The sequence below is a fragment of the Mus caroli genome, unplaced genomic scaffold (genome assembly GCF_900094665.2).
Source record: "Mus caroli unplaced genomic scaffold, CAROLI_EIJ_v1.1 scaffold_13639_1, whole genome shotgun sequence".
Classification (NCBI taxonomy): Eukaryota; Metazoa; Chordata; class Mammalia; order Rodentia; family Muridae; genus Mus; species Mus caroli.
In genome coordinates this window covers 11,519-33,623 of record NW_018390046.1, presented here as the reverse complement: position 1 = coordinate 33,623, position 22,105 = coordinate 11,519, and the positions used below count along the sequence as shown (strand labels likewise).

Below are 22,105 nucleotides of genomic sequence, written 5' to 3'. Positions count from 1 at the left end.
ACTTACAAAGGCTTTACCACATTGATCACATTTATAAGGTTTCTCTCCAGTATGTATTCTTTTATGTACTTGGAAATGACAATGATGTGCAAAGGCTTTACCACACTGATCACATTCATAGGGTTTCTCTCCAGTATGTGTCCTTTTATGTACTTGGAGAGTACTATGAGATGCAAAGGCTTTATCACATTGATCACATTTGTAAGGTTTCTCTCCAGTATGTGTTATTATATGTATTTTGAGATGAGCCTTTTGTGCAAAGGCTTTACCACATTGATTACATTCATAGGGTTTCTCTCCAGTATGTATTCTTTTATGTACATGGACATGACTTTGATTTGCAAAGGCTTTACCACATTGAGTATTTTCAGAGGGCTTTTCTCCAATATGACTTCTTTCATGCCTGCAAAGATAATTGGCACATGTGAAAGCTTTACCACATTCACTAAATTGATGATTCTTTTTATCTGTAGGAATTAATCTTACAATTTGGTCTAATTGTAAAGAGGACTCACATCTTAAGATTTTTCACATCCTTTTTCTCTATGAGATTTTTCACATATTTCAAGAGAAATAGAAGAGCTCAGAGCTTTACCACACTGAGTACATTCATAAATTTTCCTATATTGTGAAATATACATTGACAAAATAAACCACGACAAACATAAAAGAATTTCCACAATCCTAGTACTGATAGGGATTTTATGCAGTGTGAGTTTATGGATATATTCCCACTGAAGTTGGAGAACCAACTAATTATAAACTTGTATCACAGTGAGAAAGTTTGCAAATGTGGACTACTACATATATTTTAATTGTTCTGGGAGAGAGAGAAGGTTCTACTTCTTTCAATATCCCTATACTCACATGACTTGTATCCATTGTGATATAGGGTATAACTATTAAAAAAAAATAACAAATGAAAGATTTCCACATTGCATTCACACAGTTTGGCTGTTTGCTCATCATAGATATATGGTATAGGAATTAAGGTTTCTCCTCAAAAACATTCTTGACTCTCATAAACTGCCCCTCTCACTTAAACTTAGCAATGTCACTATATGAGTAATCAGTTTTACTATGGACTATTTGCTTATTAGAAACATATACTTATCACCTAATATATATCTTTGGCAATATGTGAGTGGTATGAGACTAGATTGGCAGTTCTACAGAGTAGCTGTATTGTTTCCTTGTCTTTTCTTTTAGAGAAATGACTTGAAAACACAAATCAAACACCTGACATTGAGGTACATAGATTTGTGAGAATTTAAACAATACACTTAAAGAAATGCCTTTTTTTTTTTTTTAACACTGTTGCTTTTCTTTAAAAGTTCCAGGCCACCAAAAAATAAAAAAATAAAATAAATTTAAAAAAGGTTCCAGGTCACATTAACATTTCTTCTGAGGCAAATTCATACCAACTTGCACATGAAAATTACCTTCCATGTCTTCTGGAACTTTGACAATGTTCTTCAGTGTTTTGGTCTTCCCAATCGTAGCCTAAAATATAGTACCAGAAAATGTATGCTATATTATTGGAAATTAGGCAAATTTAAGTTACTATCTTTAGTAAACCTGATTTATTCACCCCCATTCTTTCTCATTCTCAATTGAAATTACAGAAAAGCATCAATAACAAAGAAACAATTGTTCCCTTATTTTAAAAAAGTGAAAGATTCAGTCTTACCTACAGCTTTGAGGTTCCTGTAGATCTCCAACATCACATCTTTGTAGAGATTCCTCTGTGTAGGATTCAGCAAAGCCCATTCTTCTCGAGTGAAGTTCACATGCACATCATCATAGGTCAATGCATCCTAAAATATGCCATACATGTGTATAACAAAAACCATGATATTGACATCACTGTAAATGTATGCTTCATTGACAATATATTTATATGATTCTGGTGCTTCCCCCACTTATTTCATGACCAAGAAGTTCTAATTATCAAGTCATCTTAGAAGAAAACTGAGTAACAAGGTTCACTTCTGTCTTTGGATAGGACACACACACACACACACACACACACACACACACACACACACACACAGAGAGAGAGAGAGAGAGAGAGAGAGAGAGGGAGAGAGAGAGAGAGAAAGAGAGAGAGAGAGAAAAGCAGTACTGAGCACACATCAGAGAAATTGTATGAACACTTACTAAGTACAAAAAATGATGGGCAAACTGAGCATATTAGTTCATGCCTTTAATCCCAGCACTCAGGAGGCAGAGGCAGGTATATTTCTGGTCTATGCAGGACATCCAGAGGTACATATTAAGACCCTGTCTCCTCTTTAATAATCAATCAAACAAACAAGAAAGATAGAAAAGACCCAGAAGGTTTTACTGGAGTTCCTACAAAGAATTACACATTCATAAGTGTCCCAGTTTAATCTGTAACCGTAACAAGATCTTATTAAAAGGGATGCATCTTTAAACAGATACAAATGGACAGATGAAAATACTGGCAATGTAAATATTGATCCTACATAGGACAGGAGATGGCTCAGCAGTCAAGAGCTCTTGTTGGTCTTGCAAATAATTGGGCTCAATTGCCAATTGTTTCACAACTATCCATTACTCCAAATTCAGGAATTCTGAAGCCATCTTCTGACTTCTATGGGGTCCAGGCATACAGGATGTGCATATTCATGCGTACAGGCAAAATACTCATATTCATAAAAAAATCAAAACAAACACAACAGGTAGGAAGAATGTTCTGCACCAGCAATCCAATGACTCAGAAAGCTCAGGCAGTATTTTTTTTTTAAGGTTTATTTTATTTATTATATGTAAGTACACTGTAGCTGTTTTCAGACACACAAGAAGAGGGCATTGGATCTCATTACAGATGGTTGTGAGCTACCATGTGGTTGTTGGGAATTGAACTCAGAACCTTTGGAAGAGCAGTCAGTGCTCTTAACTGCTGAGCCATCTCTCCAACCCCTCAGGCAGTATTAATGTCATGAATACATGCCATACTGAGAAACAAAATATTCTCTCTGCCAAATTTCAAAATTCACAATGTGGATGAAGATCAACACAACACCATATGCTTGACATATACCAAAACCTAGATTCCAGGCCCATCAGCCAATAATATAAAAACCAATAAACAAATAAGCAAAGAAAAAGCTAGGCATGTTGGCCCACATTTAATCCCAGTACTCTGGAGCCAGAGTCTTAAGTTTGACGTCGCATGTTCTACACACATACTTTCAGGACAGTCAGGGCTACATAGAGAAACTTTGTCCTCAAAACAAAAACAACAAAATTAAAATTATAAAGTTCACCTACTCCTCCCTGAAATTCTCCTAAATGGCTTTAAATTGAGCTTGCAAAGCTCACACGTCTGTATGCATCATAGTGAATGGTTAACACAGTATGATAGAATTCTGTGGAATAAAACTTTTGCATCCTATTTCAGTTGGGGGTTTTCCTTCAGTGATTCCTGAACCCTAACATTATAAGCTCTCCCAAAGAAAGCTTCAAAGTAGAAACAACTGTTCAAAGACATCACCCTATCTGGGAGCTTTTAGACTCAATCAACTGCATTCTGGACACTGTCATCCATGATGAAAATGCACTGAGTTTAACTTCAATGACCCTAATAGTCTGCAGCAGTCCATATATTCTTCAAATATCCAAAGTCTCTTAGGACACTCTTTTTTTCCCTTCAAGATTTATTTATTTCATTTATATGTGTACACTGTAGGTATCTTCAGACACACCAGAAGAGGGCATCGGATCCCATTACAGATGGTTGTGAGCCACAATGTGGTTGCTGAAAATTGAAATCAGGACCTCTGGAAGAGAAAGCAGCCAGTGCTCTTAACTGCTGAGCCATCTCTCCATCCCCTCTTTTGATACTCTTGATTGCTACATCTTGTAAAATCAAAAACCAACTTGTATCTTTCTAAAATACAGAATGCCACTTCCCATTCCAATAGAGAGGAATGTGTACAAGGTGAGAAAAGATTGGACCAAGGCAGGAAACCCAGCAGGACAAACACCAAATCCTGTAGCTCTGTCTCAGACATAAGAGACATCAGTTTCAAAAGGCTTAGATGGCCCTATCCCTGTAACTTCTCATACATCTCTTGGTTTAGTTACTTGTACTCCCTACATGCAGCTCTCCATGGCAAGTGTCTCATAGTTTAGGTATCTCAACATCTTGGTCTCAAAATGCAACTCAGGCTTCATCCTCACAGGTTCATGCAATGCACTCTCACAGTATCCTCCCCCACTGGGCCTCTGACTCTGGCAAACATAGATGGCTGGAACAGTGCTGAATGGAAACCACAAAGGAAGAATCCATGACCTTAAATTTTACATCTTTCTTATTTCCAGAACTTGAGTGCTCCTGTAAAGTTTGGATACTAAGTTGGGATGAACTCCCCCATTCTTGGACCACAGTTGTAGCAGTTTTGTATGAAGTTCCTTCCAGGGATTAGAATCACTTTGCCTAACACACTGTGTGTGTGTGTGTGAGGGGGGGGGGCTCCATTCATTGAAGGCTTAGCAGGAGGGTGTGTTTCTCTTAGGACACCTTCTTAGGCTTTCAATCCTGAATTCAGGCCTCTGTCTCAGCATTTGGCTGCCATTTTAAACTGCCCAGTGCTGGTTTTCTCTACAAGCCACAGACTTTGCATTTATTTTTGCCCAAATTGTTGCTTTTTTTTTCACTGCAGTCTTGAATGAGTTACTAGTAATAACCACCCAACAGATTCAATAATCCATCTAAGAAATACAACCAATTATTTTTTAATTTTGCCATACTCAATTTCTCAGAGCATGGGAAAAATAAGAAAGATTTGGGGTCAAATTACCACACAAATGACCTCAAACTCAATTTTTTATTGTGTCTATTTTCCACTGAAATCCTATGACTTCTGACTGCATTTCTCGAAGTACTCTGATCTTCCAGGTGTTATAAGAACAGCTGACTAAGCTCTGAGTACAGCTTTCTATGCTGTTTGCCATCTCAAGTCCTGATATCTCCCACATTCTTCCAAAGGAGAACATTTTCCAGTTTCTGTCCAGCTACAAAATTACTTTTTGTCTTTTTCTTTTTTTCTTGGTTCTAACTTGCTACTCCACTACTTTGATTGAATCCTCTAACCAAAAGCATCTCAGGTAATGAACAGGTCCACTTGTTTAGTCCTTTCAGATCACAGTCCATCATTTTGGGAGCTTAGGATAGAAACTCAAACTTCACGAAAATAAGGCAAAAACCACGGACAAACATTGTTTCCTGCCTTGCCCTCTTGCTTGGTCACTGTCTCATGCTCAGCTAGCTCTCTTGTAGCTCAGGCCCATTTGTTTAGGGATCCTGCCATCCTCAGTGGAAGAGCCTTCCCACATCAATCATCACACAACACAACCTTTCAGGGACACTGCATCCAGCCATTTTGATGAGGGCATGACTTGAAGTGAGGCTTCCTCAGATGACTGTAGGCTCTAAAATGTTGACCACTGAAGGTAATTAGGACACAGAGACAATAGTATATCAGAAAGTTTAAAAAACCCGAATCAAATGTGTTAACCATATCAATCACTTAAGTAGCAAAACCCCCAAAATTGCTGATTGCAACAACAGGAAGACAGAGTTGCCAAGAAATGAGGAGAGGCAAGCCTTCAGGATCAAGAAGAGGAAACTAAAACTGTTTCCCAAACTATCAAAACTCAAGAAACTCATAGTAAATTTTCAGAAGACAAAAATAGGTGAAGGTCTATCATTTTCCAGAGAAACAACAATATAATTAGATTATAATGAATAAAATCACACAACATAGATGGTACCACAAATAAAAGGAGACTGAAAGACAGACAGACATATAAGTTTTTAAACATCAAGTACAGACTATAATAAAAAAAAAATTAAGACTGGTTTGTCTTCAGCTTGTATACATTTTTCACCTTTTACTAAAGATTTCTGTGGAGAGGAACAACTCTGAGTCTTAACTCAATTTTTTGAGGTCTTGTGGTTACAAGACTAGTAATGGTAATGAAAAGACAGAACGTCCTTTGCTGTGGGTGAGAAGCTGGATGGATACCTATCATGCAAAAACTATTATATAAGAAACTCTCTTAAAGGAGCCAGGCAGTGGTGGCGCACACCTTTAATCCCAGCACTTGGGAGGCAGAGGCAGGCTGATTTCTGAGTTCAAGGCCAGCCTGGTCTACAAAGTGAGTTCCAGGACAGCCAGGGCTATACAGAGAAACCCTGTCAAAAAAAAAAAGAAAGAAAGAAAATTAAGAAACTATAGGCCAATACTCATCCTGTGTACTCTGTTTCTCCTCTTTGCCAATAATAGAAAGTAGATTAGAAGTGGCAAAAAACCCGGTCAATTGGACATAGAAGCAGTCTATGGAGTGGGAAAAGTTTTTTTTTGTTTTGTTTTGTTTTTTTTTTTTTTTTTGTTTTTTTGTTTTTTTTTGAGACAGGGTTTCTCTGTATAGCCCTGGCTGTCCTGGAACTCACTTTGTAGACCAGACTCAGAAATCCACCTGCCTCTGCCTCCCAAGTGCTGGGATTAACGCCTGGCTAAGATTTTTTTTTTTAAAAACCAAATCCACATCTTATAGAGGCCTAATGTACAAAATATATAGAGACCTAAAGAAACTAGGCTTTCCAAAGCAAGAAATTCAATTTAAAAATGGGGTATAGACCTAAACAGAGAATTCTCAACAGAGGAATCTCAAAAAGCTGAGAAATACTTCCTCATCTTAGCCTTCAGGGAAATGCAAATCAAAACCACTTTGAGAATCTTATCTTGCACCCATCAGAATAGCTAAATCAATAATACAAGTGACAACTCATGCTGGCAAGGATGTGGAGAAAGGGGAACAACCCCTCACTGCCTGTGGGGTACAAACTAATACAGCCACTCACTATGGAAATCAGTATTTCCTCAGAATCGTGGTTCCTTGGAACACTGAGAATCCATCTATCTCAAAACACAGCTATACTGCTCTTGGGAATCTATCCAAAAGGTGTTCCACCTTACTACAAGGATATTTGCTTAACTATGTTCATAGCATATTTACTCATACTAGCTAGAATCTGGAAACAACCTAGAGGTCCCTCAACTGAAGAATGGATAAACAAAAAAAAAAGTGGTACATTTATACAATGGAGTATCACTCAGCTGTTTAAAAAAATGACATTGTGAAATTATAGGCAAATGAATGCAACTAAAATAAAAAAAAACAAAAACAAAAACCAAAACCCACCCTAAGTGAGGTAACCCACACCCAGAATGGCATGTATTCACTTTTAAGTGGATGTTACTTATTAGGTAAATAATACTCAAGCTGTACTTCACAAACCCAGAGAGGCTAGGTAAAGAGGTGGGCTATAGGGGGGAAGCACAGATCTCTTTCTAAAGGGGAAATAGAATAGTTTCTGTAAATAGACTGGAGTTTGATGGGAACAGGAGTGGGAGGGATCATTTGGGGGGGATGCAGGGGTAAAGCACAATGCAGGGAGTAACAGCTGGAATTAGGGGTCATTTGGGGTTAATGTAAAAACCCAGTACAACAGCAACTTCCTGGATGCTATAGGGTGACCCTAATGAAGACTCCAAGTAATGGAGAATACATAGTCTGAACTGACCATCCTTTCTAGACAGCCAGCACTTCAATGTTGGAAATGGGTTACATTTGGTTGAGCTGTTGGTCAATGTGGTTCCTTTGAGATCCTCAAACAATCCATGCTGATGCTAGGACAAAACTTTGCTCTCAGATAACTGACAGCAGTGCCCCATCAACGAGGATAAATTCCACACAATTCACTGAATGTAGAAATCAAACTGGTGTAGGCTTGGAGCTTTGACCCCTATGTTCTAGTCTCTTTGAGGAGAGAAGGTACTCTACAGGCTACAGAAAGAGAAACTTGCCCCCCCCTCTCCTGCCTTACACACACACACACACACACACACACACACACACACACACACACACACCTACAATTGGTCCTTTCTGCAAGATGTGCTGGGACATGATGGTAACAAACTTGGTTGAGTGGCCAACCAATGTTCAGTTTAACTTGAGACCCTTGACATGAAAGGGAACCCATAACTAACTAACACTGACTGGATATGTAGGAACCTTACAGAAACTTAAATGACAAGCACAGAGACAGCATGGGTTTGTGCCAGGTCCTCTGCTAATACGTTATGATTGTTAGCTTGGTGTTTTTGTTGGACTTCTAACAGTGGGAGCAGGTATAACTGTGACTCTTTTGCTTGATCTTGAAACTATTCCTCCTATCAGGTTGCCTTGTCCAATATGAAGGCTTTCACATTTTCTTTTTCTATCTTGTTTTATCCTATTAGACTGTCCTCTCTTGGAGGTCTGCTCCTTTTTGAAGAGGAAATGGGGTGAGGGGGTGTTGGATCTTGGGGAGAGGAGAATAGGTGAAGTAGGGAGGGATAGCTGGGAAGAGTGTAGGGAGGAAAGACAGTGGTCAAGATATATTGTATGAGAGAGAATCTATCTTCAATTTAAAAACTAATTCAAGGGCTGGTGAGATGGCTCAGTGGTTAAGAGCACTGACTGCCCTTCCGAAGGTCCTGAGTTCAAGTATCAGCAACCACATGGTTGCTCACAACCATCCATAATGAGCTCTGATGCCCTTTTCTGGTGTGTGTCTAAAGACAGCCACAGTGTACTTACATATAATAATAAATAAATCTTCGGCCCAGAGTGAGCAGAGGTCCTGAGTTCAATTCCCAGCAACCACATGATCACAACCATCTGTACAGCTACAGTATACTCATATACATAAAAGAAATTAAAAATTAATTCAATATTGCTTAAATGAAAATGCAAAAAAGGGAAGCAATAATGAACAAAGAAAAGCAGTATAATTTGTGATAGACACAGTTCTCATTCTGTTTTTTTGTAGATGGTGACCATCACACAGGAGTGTAAAAATATCATCTTGGGGGAGTGAAAATATGGAGTGTAAAAAAAAAAGTAATTAAAAAAATCATCTTGGAGGCTTACTTTCTCGTTCTGATAATCTAGACCTAGTCCTGGAAGCCTCTAGCTCTGTACAGTCTTATCTAGGTCTAGAATGTTTTGGGCATCTGAGATTTAACTGCTGAATAAAATCACCCTTTCTTTTTCTTTCTCAATTTTGTCTGGCTGGTCAACTCAGCTGTTCTGACTTAAACTCCTCTTCATGCTAACTGATTCCAACTGCTTCTTTCACTTGTGACTGAATTGCTGTGCTTGGCCTCAAATGAACTCTAGCAATCTGTTCTCATCTTCTGGCACATTCTCATTCTCTGGCTCATTCTTTCTTTACATGTCTAGCATGTTCTCTCTTTAGCCTGTCTCTATAAAACACTCCAGGTAAAACTGCCTCCTCTCACCCTCTGAGCTGCTTCCTCTTATGTTGCCTCTCTTCTCTCTCTCTTCTCTTGAGAGTTGGGCATATCATATTCTGTCAGATCTTTCCCAGATTCATCATTTTGTTAGCCACTCAATTAGACATTGCTTTCAAACATGAGTGCTTCTTTCTAAAACTAACTTTATCTTGATCACTTGGGAGCAAATGTGTGTACTAAGGGCTAAGCAACGACACAATTAGAAGCACCCCACCTCCAGTAAATTGGGTTGGGCCCAGTCTGTATCTGTGAAATCAGAAGTTTTGTTCTCAGCAATGTGAAATATATATCATGTAGGAAACAAAAGCAGCCATTTTCTTGTGTTAGTTTTCACTAGTTTGGAATATGAAATTACAATGCTTCTCATTTCATTACAAATGAATACTCTTTAGTGTTTTTTAAGAAAAATTAATGTTTGAATAACTATTCAATAAAAATAAAATGTGATGTTATACAAAATTGTAATTATATTTATATTATGTATTATGAATAAATAAACTGATGTATAAAAAGTCAAATGTTTAAACACTTTCCCAAAGCAAAAATGAAAGTGTTACCATCTAAGATAAGTTACTTAATGCAGAGAAAGAGATGAGTCAGTTATTTAAGACTATTACATCTTTGTTCAACTGTAATTTATCATTAGAATTTAATTCAAACAAAACAGTCAGTCTGTTTCTTAAACTCATTTTCTACTTTTTCATGCAATATGATTCATTGGCAGAAAGCTCTCATGCCATCCAAATAAGGCCACTTTCTGCATTTTTACAGTATACTATAATACCACATTTGCTTCCCATCTATAACAACTTTTGCTACAGAAAACTTGGTATTTCATTTCTCTTCTCCACATAATGTTCTAAATAAACACTAGAAAAACCCTTTGAAGGAGATTGCTTTAGCTAGATTCTGTGCTTTTTGCCCTTCTGTAGGAATTTGGCAGGAATCTGACATTGAGCTAGGGAGTGGAAGTAGGCTCAGGCAGGAATTTGATTTTGGGCTAGGACTTAGGAAGTAAGCTCAGAAAAGAATATTTACATTTGAGCTAGTACAAAGGAGGTAAACTTAGCCAAGGAATTTGTGGCATTCCTTTTACCTTGGAGCATCTGGATAAGCCTCTAAAACCAGTGATCACCAGACTTTGTTTATTGCTTTGTTTGTTCCTTCACCTAGAACTGGCCTTATTATTTGCATGTACTTAAATGCAAAAAATATAAAAGCAAGCTTGAGAAAAATAAACCTGCTTCAGCCTCAGCACTGTCTGGAGTAATGTCATAGTGTTGTCTAATTGTCTTCTTTACAATCCTTGCTCTCTCCCTTGAGATCCTATTGACTGACTGAGCTGTCTTGGTCCACCTTCATTTTCAATTGCTACCTGTGAGGTAGACAAGATGGTTCAAGTTCTCATATCCATCTGACAATAGGAGTGCACTAAAGATTAAAAGTATATGGAAAAAGAAATGGGTTGACAATGTTTAAGCTGTAATTACATGCTGTTTCATGACTAATGCGGCACTGACTGTGAATCTTTACAAGTATTTAATCCTTTAACCATTGCAAATGTCTTCATTAGCACAATGTCACCTTGAGGCACCCAACTTGTTCTCAACAAATGAGCCCTGAGGTAATTCTCATATTTAGGCTACCTTGAATACAACTGCAATGAACATGAGAATTCTGATACTTTTAAAAACTAATTTCAAGTGCATGGAAACTATACTGAGAAGACTGCTGGGATCCATGGCAATTCTGTAATTTTTTCTAAGAATTTGGTAGAATGAGTTGCTTGGTGTAGGTATTATGTCTAAATGTATCAGAATACATATATTAAATATGTGCAATTTTATATCAACTATAACACAACATGATCTTAACTAGTTTTAGTTGATATCTATGGAAAATCCCAACTTACAGCTATCAGAGTTTATTGCTAATACAGAATCCTGTGTCACACACATTCATTGTTCAGTACTGGACAATGTTTTATTTTCACTCTTTTTGTTTTCTCAATTAAGTAATACTAAGTGAAATATCATTTATGTGACCCTAACAATATATTCTGTGTCACTAAAGTCTATGCTAAAGTCCTCTTTCTATGGCACTGTACACTATTTTACACCAGTTTCAGTTTCACACACTTACAACAATAAACAACACCATTATAGTGATTATTTTTTCTTAAAAAGGATGTTGTGTATGTTTACTTTGTAGCACAAATTCAAAACAATCTAAAGAAAACTCCTAACAGCTGATTCCAAAGCTATCTGCCACGTGGAAAAAAACCTCAGAATTGTCATTAGGATTATAAAGAAATGGTACACATTTTGGCACAATGAAAATTCCATCCGTACTTATCACAGAGCTACTGAAAGACCTCCGTGGGGATACCCCCACCCAAGTCATGAGATAGCACACACCCAAAGAATCATGAGAGACGGTCTTGATGTAAACACACGAGGTAGTTTAATGATGGAGCTCTGGGCAAACATGTATCTCCCACAGGAGACAGAGGTGTCGACCTTGAGGCTCAGGAGCTAGGGGTTTATATAGGAAAAGAGTGGGGGTAGGGGAAGAATTGGCGTGGCTTCACACAATTGGACAGTTTAAACATCAGCAAACTGTACGTGCAGATCGAGGTAACAGCAGAGCATCTGGTTAACATTTCACCCATGTCAGAAGGGTGGGAGATAGGGAGGCACTGGGCCAGTCCAGACATTCTTGTATGTCTTCCCTATCTTTATGGCTAGTTGGTTCCTGGGATGACTCTACAGCCTTTGTTCTTTGTTCTAGGCCCAAAAAGCCCTCCTAACTAGCAAGCCACATGAGTAATGGACCTTGAATTTTAATTTTCTTTCATTCCCCTCTTCTTCTACTAAGTAATTCTAATCTTAGAATTTCACAAGTCTATATCTCTATGTGGAGAATAGAAATCATACTTTTCTTCTATCTTAACTATAGGTTGGTATTGATGCTGGAGGACCATAAGCTGCACTGCATTCACTCTATCTTTAACATGGGCCAAAGGTTAAAAACAGAATAAGAAAGGACAGAAAACAGGAGTAGGCAGGGACCCTTCTAGTGAGGCTTGAGGGTCTGGGCATGATGCAGGTGCACGTAGATCAGATCGCCGACTGGAACTGGTGAGATGTCTTTGGGGTACCTGGCTTGTTTGCTGTAGCCAGTTGTGACCAGACTTCTTTCTGCACCACCTGCAAGCCTTTTAACTTAGCATATAGATCATTATTATAACAACATATGGGTTCAAACATCATTTTTTAAACAGTGATGGGCATGGGAGCCCCATAAAGGATCTCAAAAAGAGTAAGGCTGAATCAAGAGGGAGTATTTTTAGTTCTAAATAGGGCAAAAGGAAGGAGCACCAAATCTGTGCCAGTGTCTATGATTAATTTTGTCAAGGTCTCTTTTAGAGTTCTATTTATCCTCTCTACCTGTCCTGAGCTTTGGGGCCTGTATGCACAATGTAACTTCTAATCAATCTTTAATATCTTGGCCAGTCCCTGACTTACCTGTGCAACAAAGGCAGGTCCACTAACCACACCTTTTAATTTCTTGGCCCCCAAGTGGGTCAAGTAATGTAAGTTAGTAACATACTTGTGTCCTTCTTCCCGTGGGAGGACTAGCTCCTTTACCAGTCCTAATTTGTCCATAACTTGATAGTCTCAGGGTTGTATCTAAAGCTGGTCTCTCTGACATCACAATAATCTTTAGGCTCTTTGACTGCCAGAATCATTGTTCCTTGGGCTGCCTGTTTGGTGGTTAGATCTGCCATCTGATTCCATTTAGCCACAGAATCTTAAGTCTTTCTCTGCAGATGTCAACAGCCCTCTTTGTATATTGCTCTGTGTAGAGGCAAAAGCATACCTGCTGTCAGTGTAAATGCTGATAGACTTCCCTTTTGTCATTTGTGGAGCTTGTATCAAAGCCACAAGTTCAGCTTTTTGGGCCGACGTCCCTTCAGGGAGGCTGCTGGCCTAGATCACTTGCTTTCTGTCCACCACTGCACTGCTGCCCCCGCCTTCTGCTTACCTTTAACCATGAAGCTACTGCCATCCGTGTACCAGTTCGAACCCCCAGGCCAAGGCTGATCTGATCCTACAGAGTATTTCTAGTATTAGCTTCTTCTGCCAGAATGTCAGCGCAGTGATGAGTAGGTGAAGTCTCAGGCAGTAGGGTAGCGGGATTGAGGACAGCAGGGGGAGCGAAGGTCACTCATTCAGTCAATGAAAGCTCTGATAATGTGTCATACCAGCATTGGTCATCCATCGGTCAGGGGGACTGTTGGATAATGCTTTCAAAAGCATGGGGTGCCACTACAGTTATTTGCTGTCCCAGAGTGAGCTTATCAGCATCCTTGACAAGCAGAGTTATGGCAGCAATAGCTTTCAGGCAAGAAAACCACCCGCTGGCAACAGGGTCTAACTTTTTGGATAGGTAAGCCACTGGCCTTTTTCAAGGTCCCAAAGTCTGAGTAAGGACTCTTCTGGCGACCCCTGCTCTCTCGTCAGGCAAGGCTAAGGCTGGGGCCATTAGTAGGGCCTTTTTAATTTCTTTAAAGGCTTTCTGGTAATCTGGGGTCCACACAAACACCTCCTCTTCCTTGGTTAGGGGGTACAACGGGGTAGCTAAGGTTGTCAACCCAGGTATCCAGAGTCTGCAGAAACCAGCGGTGCCCAAGAATTCTCTTACTTGCCTTGGTGTAGTTGGGGTGGGGAATCTGAGTTACAGTCTTTTTCTGGCTTCTTTTAGCCACTGCTTCCCATCTCGAAGGGTGTATCTCAAATAAGTAACTTCAGTCTGACACAGCTGAGGATTTTTAGCTGAGGCTCGGTACTCTAACTCACTTAATTCTGTTCTTCTAGGATCTTCTGTTGCCCAGGATCCCTGGCTAGGTCCTGTCTTTTCTTTCTCTCCTACCACTGTGGCCAAGATTCTAGTCAAATTTCTTTCTTGTCTATGATTCCTCCTGTTTTCTCTTTCTTCTGCCTCTCACCTCTCTCTCTCTCCTTCACTTTTCTTTACTGTTAACCTCTCTGTCACTGTCATCTATCTCTCCTGAGTCTGCTGAAGCTTTGCTCTTTCTTACAGTCTAAGCTCACTTCTTTCTAGACCTCTATATACATCTGTCTTTTTCATCCTCTCTTTTTTCTTCTGTTTTTCCTCCTCTGCACTTTCTTACCGACTTACCCTGTCCTTTTTCTAACTTCTGTAATTTTTTATTACCTTGGTCAGATTGTTGGGGCACTTCTTATCCCCACAGGGATGAGACCATCATCAGAGCCTGGTGGTTAGACTCACAGGCGCTCCTTACCTTGGGCAGGAGAAGCCCCAAGTGGGTGGATGTCTCCCTCGCTGGAGTTTGGAACAGACTCACTGCCAGCAGCTCAGGGTGGAGCCACCCGATAAGACACGTGGGGCAGGGAAAGGAGCCCAGCTCTCACAGAGGTGCTGGGCCACTGACATCTCAAAGTGAAAGCACTTTTTCTGCTAACAAGAGGCACTCTGGTACTGCCAAAGCCTCGAGACAGGCAGGTGGGATACAGGGGAAAGGGAAACATAATTAGGCAGGTATCAGAAGCAGCCAGGGAACTTGCTGTGCTCATGGTCGGCCACTCCCACAGTCTCCTCCTCTTCTTCCTGTCTCTGTCCAGCAGTGGCAGGGCCCAGGGTTGGGGGTGGGGGAGGTCGGCAGGGCCGCTCCTGGGGAGGGGGTGGGGGAGGTTGGCGCATGGCGACTCTGGCGCAGCTGCTCCCAGGGAGCCTGGTGAGTGCCGGGGCGGACTCCGCGGGGATACCCCCATCCCTCGGGTGGCAAGGTGCGTGGTGGTGGGGCAGGCGCTGGTGGAGTGTTGCGCTCACCATCTCGCTCATGGGGCCCAGCGCCCCAGGGCCACGTGCCCGCACAGCTGGCCTCTGCTGCTGTGGTGCCTGCAGAACCCAGAAGTGAACAGCAGGCGACCGGAAGGTTTGCGTGTTGCTCCGCACTGAGCCCTAGCCACGCGCCGCTGCCAGGGAAGCCAGGAGCCCCCAGTCCAGCCCTGCTTGGGCTGCCGGGCTCTGGGCTGCGGCTGTGTCCTGGAGTGCCACCAGCACCGCCAGGTCCGTGCGGCCTGGGGTGCGTGGGGAGCAGGCCTGCCTGTGGGAAAGCAGCGCCAAGTTGTTTTTCTTAACATCACTGACAAATTCTGTCCTAATGTCAGTCCAAGTCCACAGTCAGAGACAAAGGGGTTGACACTGTCTGTCCCATAACAAAAATCAGAAAAAAACTGAACAAAAAGACACAAGACACTAGTACGTCTAAACACACGTGTCTGCGTCTGGACTTATACAGCCAGCCAAACGCGACCTCTGAGGGGGTGAGGCTCCACATCCACCCCCTTCCTGACAGGGGTGGGATTCCACATCCACCCCCTTCTGATGGGGGTGGGATTCCACATCCACTCCACTTCACCCATGGAACGTCTTCCAGGGTTGCAGCCTGTGGCCCTTCTGTAGCCACTGGGTCCTCATGGGCCACAGTGGCGGCTGCCAAAAAACTGGTCTCAAACACTCTCAGAGGCGCCACACTTAGACAACAGACAACATACATGACTCACACAAACGTACTTCCAAGGGGTCTTAGGAGTTCCTGGGTGTCATGCAGATCTCGGTGGAACCTCCAAATGAAAGACCTCTGTGGGGATACCCCCACCCAAGTCACGAGATAGCACACACCCAAAGAATCACGAGAGACCGTTTTGCTGCAAACACACGAGGTAGTTTAATGACAGAGCTCGGGACTGACACGTATCTCCCGCAGGAGAAAGAGGTGTCGACCATGAGGCTCAGGAGCTAGGGGTTTATATAGGAAAAGAGTGGGGGTAGGGGAAGAATTGGTGGGGCTTCACACAATTGGACAGTTTAAACATCAGCAAACTGTACGTGCAGATCGAGGTAACAGCAGAGCATCTGGTTAACATTTCACCCATGTCAGAAGGGTGGGAGATAGGGAAGCGCTGGGCCAGTCCAGACATTCTTGTATTTCTTCCCTATCTTTATGGCTAGTTGGTTCCTGGGATGACATTATAGCCTTTGTTCTTTGCTCTAGGCCCAAAAAGCCTTCCTAACTAGCAAGCTGCATAAGTAATGGACCTTGAATTTTAATTTTCTTTCACTACAACAATCAAAAGCTTTATAACATTTGTGAAAAAATAATGAGATGTAGAGAAAAAAAGCCAAGAATATAAGTCCCAAATTATAGTCAGGTTTCAATCAAAAGACTTAAGGAAACTCAGCCAGGAAAAATGTGAACATGACCAGTATTACCTGGTTGCATGTGTATACAAATGGAATAAACACAGACTTCACAACTCCCACAAAAATAACTCAAAATGACTCCTGTTACATTTCTGACCCTTCCAGTCACTACTGACCTCACTTTCAAATAGAGGCTCTAGAGCTCTCTCTGTATGGAGGTGATCAGAAAGGTGGGCTATGGCTCTGCAGCACCTAATGCCCCCTTGTGATCTCACACAAACCCAGCCCCACTGAGCCCACATACAAACCAAGGTTGAAGAATAATTTAATGTCTGTTTCCTGCTGTGTGGATTATAACACATGATGTAGAATCTGCCCTACCCACCTGCACACCACCATGCACACTTAAGAAACCTCTACATCTCAGAAACTCCTTTTGGACTCTGGAACTGAACTTCCCTGAATCACTCTATTCATTGTGACTGGTGGTAGTGGAAAGGTAAAAGGATTTTAATCAAATATTGATGAAGGATGATCCCCATAACCTCATCTCTACCAGTTTCAAAATGATTTGTAAAATTTATCATACAAAGCTGAATTTGCAGTGCAATGTTCAGAACTTCTAGAAACCAGATTTTCAGTTTTGAAATCTGTTTCCTTCACACCAAAAGCAATGCTTGTGTGTGTACATTGAACTGTGGTATTATAAGCAAAACAGCTTCCTATGGCCAGAGCTGCAGAGCCTCCTTTTCCCCAGGGTATCCACACTCAGGCAGGCTCAGAGGCCAAGGCCCTTTGCCCAGGTCACCACATGTACCAAAAGTACCACAGTCTGGTTCACAGTCCATCCCAGTCCAATCAGATTGGACTCTGATTGCTTAGCTAACCTGTTCTTCCTAGTGGCTGCCACAATCACGATGCTGTGGCTTGGGGTCTCCCACACAGCTCTCTGATGAACTGCATCAGAGAATATGGAAAAAAACCCTGCAAGCTACCTCCCACTGGTGCTCCTCCTGCCCAGAGGACATTAGCAGCTCTACTACTGGAGGATTAGAGATTAAATGACTCAGACAGAACTAGCCTTCCCAGTTCTGCCCTTCCATACCACCCTAAGGGCAGACAGATCCCTAGTATGGTAAATTTGTATTTTATTAGAATCTTCTTCTCTCCCAGGTATGGAGAGTTCTTGTATCGCTTCTAGGAAAATGGCAAGAATGTTTGACACTGGGCTAGGACAAGGAAGTAAGCTCAAAAAACAAACACCCCCCCCCCCAAAAATAACAAAACAGCTGAGGAATGTGATCCTAATATCTTAAAATATCTTGATCATCTTAATAAGACTCTGAGTACAGTAAACAAGGGAACTTAGTTTACACCTTTTTTCTTCCTTGACTACTTTTTTTTATGCCTTAGAACTGACCCTATTCTTTGTAGGCAGTCAAGGTGGGTTAGGGTCTGTTGGCAGATTTCCCAGCCTGAGAAGGCATGGAACGACAAGAGGAGGTACACCTGAGGCTCAAGGGAGGTGCCTCGGGATAAGAACAGATACTCTGTGTATGTTTCAGGAAACTTGCTTCTGTTAGCTTGTGGCTTTGCTTTCTACAGTACTGTGGAGTATAAAAAGACTATGAGAAATAAACTCAAGGCTGCTGGTTGCTGCTGGCTGCTCTGCTGCAGCAGTACTAATCATCAGTCCTCCCAAATCTTACTCTTGGCTTTACATCCTCTTTCTGCCTTTTCTATCTTTAATCCTTGCTCCCCCATCAGAAACTGACTCATGTTGGGGGTTGGGGGGGGGTCCAGTACAAAGAAAGAAACTAGATTCAACAATCTCTTTCTCCTCCATCCTTTTTTCTCTCCTATCTGGTGTTTGGGGGTGAAATGGGGGGTAAGAGGGTTGGAGTTGTGGGGGAAGGGGATTAAGTGTGTGTTAAAAGAAGAAACCATAAAGTAGCAAGGACTAGCTACATGGTTAATGCTAAAAGAGGAGCTAGACTATGATGGATTTTGCATTCCACGTATGCTGCCACCCTTAAGTCTCTTTTAGGTTCAGGTTCCAGGTTAAGTTTTGAACAGTTTAAATGTAGACTGGAGACTGCAAGTTTAGCCACTTAGACAGATGGGAATTTACACAGCAAACATATTCCCAGGATCAAACCCCAAGTACACCAGTGCAGTATCCTAAGTGGAAGGTCCCAGATGATGAAAAATATCAGAAAAGGAAAGGGTACAAAGTATAAAAGCTGGGATGGGGAGGTCTTACACAAGCTATTTCTTATAGCTATTTCTTATGCTAAAGTAAATCTTGTACATGATTGACATGAGGGAAAAGGAAGGAGATGGGAGACATCTATGAAGTCAGCAGAAAGATGAAGAAACTATGAACTTAGAAGCAGCATCATACAATGGGACACAGTCAGGAGAAGTCTAATCAATGCTGCAAAAGAACTCAGTGTATCTTAAAAACATTTCTGACCAAGCCTCTAGTGGCCTTGGAACTGATAAACACAGCCCCATTCGGTGGGAAGAGTTGTGTTCTCACAACGTGATGCAACCCCTCCCAAAGCTCCTGGCCCCAGACCTTCACCAGCTCTCCCAAGCATATTCCCGGTTTTACAAAAGGAGCAGTTTTATCTCTATACCCAGGGCCTCAGGGAAAGCTCCCAAGGACTAGGCCCCAGGCTGTTACTGCCTCTGCCAAGCAAGTTCCTGGATTTCAGAAGGAGCTATGTCTTTCTCCATATATGGGGACCTCAGGGAAAGTGTAACTTGATCAGACCAGTACTCAATACAACAGTGTTTTGTTTTGTTTTGTTTTGTTTTTTACCTTCTCAAATGGCTGTCACTAGGTATCATCTCACCCATGTGGCAGAACTATGCTTTTCTCAAGAAGAAAACTGAACCTTTATGGCACACTAGGCCTTACTGTTGATTGTAATCCTGTAATGCTCCATAGAGCAGCTTGTTAAAGGCCTGCTCTTTGATATGGAGATGGACCTAGTGGCTGGTTGTAAATCAAGTTTGTTTCCTTTGTTATGGTTTGGTACCCTATTTCTGGACAATCCTGGTGAACAAACATGTGTATTCTAGCTTCCTAATCTCTAATTGCCCTGGTTAGCATATTACTTATCTGTGGGGTGTTTTACAGGCAGTCCGCCCTCACCTAAATTCTACTTGGTGTGCCTTACTATCTCCTAAGCTTTATTAAATCCTTTACATCATCAATTCTATCACAAAATTAACTCCAAATGGATTGTAGAAACTAGGACTCTCTGAGTTTGGGATCATGCCAAGGATCTTTCTACACACAAGCCAAATGCTCTGCACAGATGCAGCCCCCACAGTGAAGTTATTTAGAGGCTGCAGCTGGGTCCAGCGAGTGGCTAGGACCTCACGGACATCACACGTGGCCGCCAATTCCCATTTAGCCCCGGGAAAGACCCACCACACCAGCTCGCGCTCCTCAGACCCCTGCTTCTCCCCATTGTTGGCAGTGATCATGTGCTCACCATGTCGCAACTTCGGAGCTTGCCTGAGCACCCTCCACAGCTTGCAGCGGCAGGACAGAGAGCACAGCACACAGGACCACTCAAACCTGCTCAGCTACTAAGCTTAAACCAGCACCACCGCACCCGGAAAACCCGCCTTCTCTTCTGACTGGCAGGTCCGCCTAAAGGCTCTGATTGGCCAGTAAGTCTGGAGTGACTCGAGCACCTCCCTTAGATTTAGAGTGTGCTAAAGGTACACAGTGTAGAGGTTTTCAGCCCAAGCTTCAAGTACAGGGCCCGACCTTTTCCAGATCTACAGGGATTTGCATTTCTGTAGCACTGTGTCTGTCCTCCAATAGCCTACCCATCTGTCTCCCCGCGCAGCCCCAGGGAGGCCCCACCACTCCACCTGCCGCTGCTCCCCCCGCTTGCTCCGCCGCTTGCTCCTCCCCTATGTGGGCAGTGACCCTGTGCTCACCGGGTTCTGACTTCAGCCTGATCTTCCCTCACTCCTGTAGCCTTCTTCCTCCTGGAATCAAGGTAGGTAGCTTGCATAGCCCATTACACAACTTGCAGGGGAGTTATCCATCTGTCCCACAAGCAGAAGGGTGCCCAGAATATAAACAATTAAAGAGAGACTTTGGGAAACAATAGTTTATAGAAATTAATAGGCTTATTAATTTCTGGTTTGTTATATTCATAGTGTAATTTATTTTCATTTACATCTTAAACGATCAGTTGAGAAGGATGCAGTTGGGACTGAGGTTGTGTAGGAGGTCCAGGACATGTACAAAGCTGTCCAGATAAGATCCCCTTATCTGGACACTCTACTGCACTGCAGACATGGGCTAGCACATCTTTGCTCTCAAACAAAATACACTGTTTTTTAAATTGGAATTACCTTTAATCTTTCTTTTCCCTTAAAGATATGAGGTAGTCGTTTCTCCTTGGGACAACATTATTTTCATGTTTTCTAAGAACTATACAAGTAGCCAGGGCTATACAGAGAAACCCTGTCGTGAAAAACCAAAACAAACAAACAAACAAACAAACAAAAAGAACTATATAAGTTTTCACTTTGAAATCTTTAATGATTTGCTTAAGAGAGCATGTTCTGTGATCCACTGTGTTCATGCTCTACTTCCTTCGCTGTCTTGGCAGCAGGTTGCTCTGAATATAGGAACTTATGTCATATTTTTTCTTTCATTTTCTTCTTTAGATATTTTCTGAAGATGAGAAGGTGGAATGTTTCATGTTTGGAATGCTTGTTTGCAAAATGACTCTGCCCTTACATATTAAAGAATATGGATGAAGAAAAAGGAGCAAATACTTAATATTCATCAATTAAATATCTTCATATATACTCTGCTACCCACACCATCATTAGCTGTAGATAAGAAACGAAAAGATTTTACTTTTGTCTAGAGTAGAAGAATGGGAACCAACATCCTTAACTTAGTAGTGGTTACAGTGCTGATTACAACCATGATATATTTGTTAAATTTTACAAAAAAGAGAATTACGTAACTTTTAATATCACCAAGGATGTCTCATATAAAAGAAATTACCTTATCCTACCTAAAAATTTTGAGCCCTAACAGTACATTTAAGTCCCTTTTTTCTGTTTGTCAGTAAATAGTGAGTAGGCAAGCCTAAGTTATTGAGAACCTAAATCATTAAACACCATCAAATAGAAAAAAAATTTTTAAAATTTACTTCACATTATATATTGGGCAGTTTATAGTTATATGGTATAATGTATAATGACATTAAAAATCATAAATTATAAATATGACTCTGCTTCTTCTAAAAGAAGAAACACACACCAGAAGTCTTTGGGAAATGATTGAGGGGAAAAGCCACTGAAAATGACCACATAGTTAGCTGTAAGTTAGATGACCATGGATACAGAAATGGAAAGAAAACAGCCTAAGAAAAAGCTCAAGGTAGGAGCAAATCACCTTT

The 22,105-nt window shown here is 41.3% G+C and overlaps 1 protein-coding gene, 1 non-coding gene and 1 pseudogene across 3 annotated transcripts; 1 reads left to right on the top strand and 2 right to left on the bottom strand.

The window, feature by feature from the left end:
- Window positions 1–401, bottom strand: part of LOC110288444 — a 2,056-nt pseudogene extending 1,655 nt beyond the window's left edge.
- On the bottom strand, window positions 35–20,257 carry LOC115030317 (zinc finger protein 431-like). 2 transcript variants are annotated; one of them, XM_029473852.1, is made up of 4 exons: window positions 20,162–20,257; window positions 1,691–1,817; window positions 1,443–1,503; window positions 35–899 (listed from the first exon to the last, which is right to left on the bottom strand). In XM_029473852.1, exons 1-4 carry the CDS (start codon window positions 20,162–20,164, stop codon window positions 812–814), a joined length of 279 nt encoding a protein of 92 aa, XP_029329712.1. In that variant the 5' UTR covers window positions 20,165–20,257; the 3' UTR covers window positions 35–811. The 2 variants fall into 2 exon arrangements, with proteins under 2 accessions (XP_029329712.1, XP_029329713.1); XM_029473853.1 differs by lacking the exon at window positions 35–899 and having other exon boundaries at window positions 1,399–1,503.
- On the top strand, window positions 5,882–5,997 carry LOC115030318. Its single transcript, XR_003835900.1, has one exon. It is a non-coding gene; the product is annotated as a U5 spliceosomal RNA (small nuclear RNA).
- Window positions 20,258–22,105: the final 1,848 nt, after the last annotated feature.

What these genes read in the sequence shown, in the direction of transcription:
- LOC115030317 (XM_029473852.1), bottom strand. An exon ending in CAGGAACCTCAAAGCTGTAG is followed by an intron (nt 1,504 to 1,690) that starts GTAAGACTGAAT and finishes ACTATATTTTAG; the next exon opens with GCTACGATTGGGAAGACCAA. An exon ending in AGTTCCAGAAGACATGGAAG is followed by an intron (nt 900 to 1,442) that starts GTAATTTTCATG and finishes TTTTTTTAATAG; the next exon opens with TTATACCCTATATCACAATG.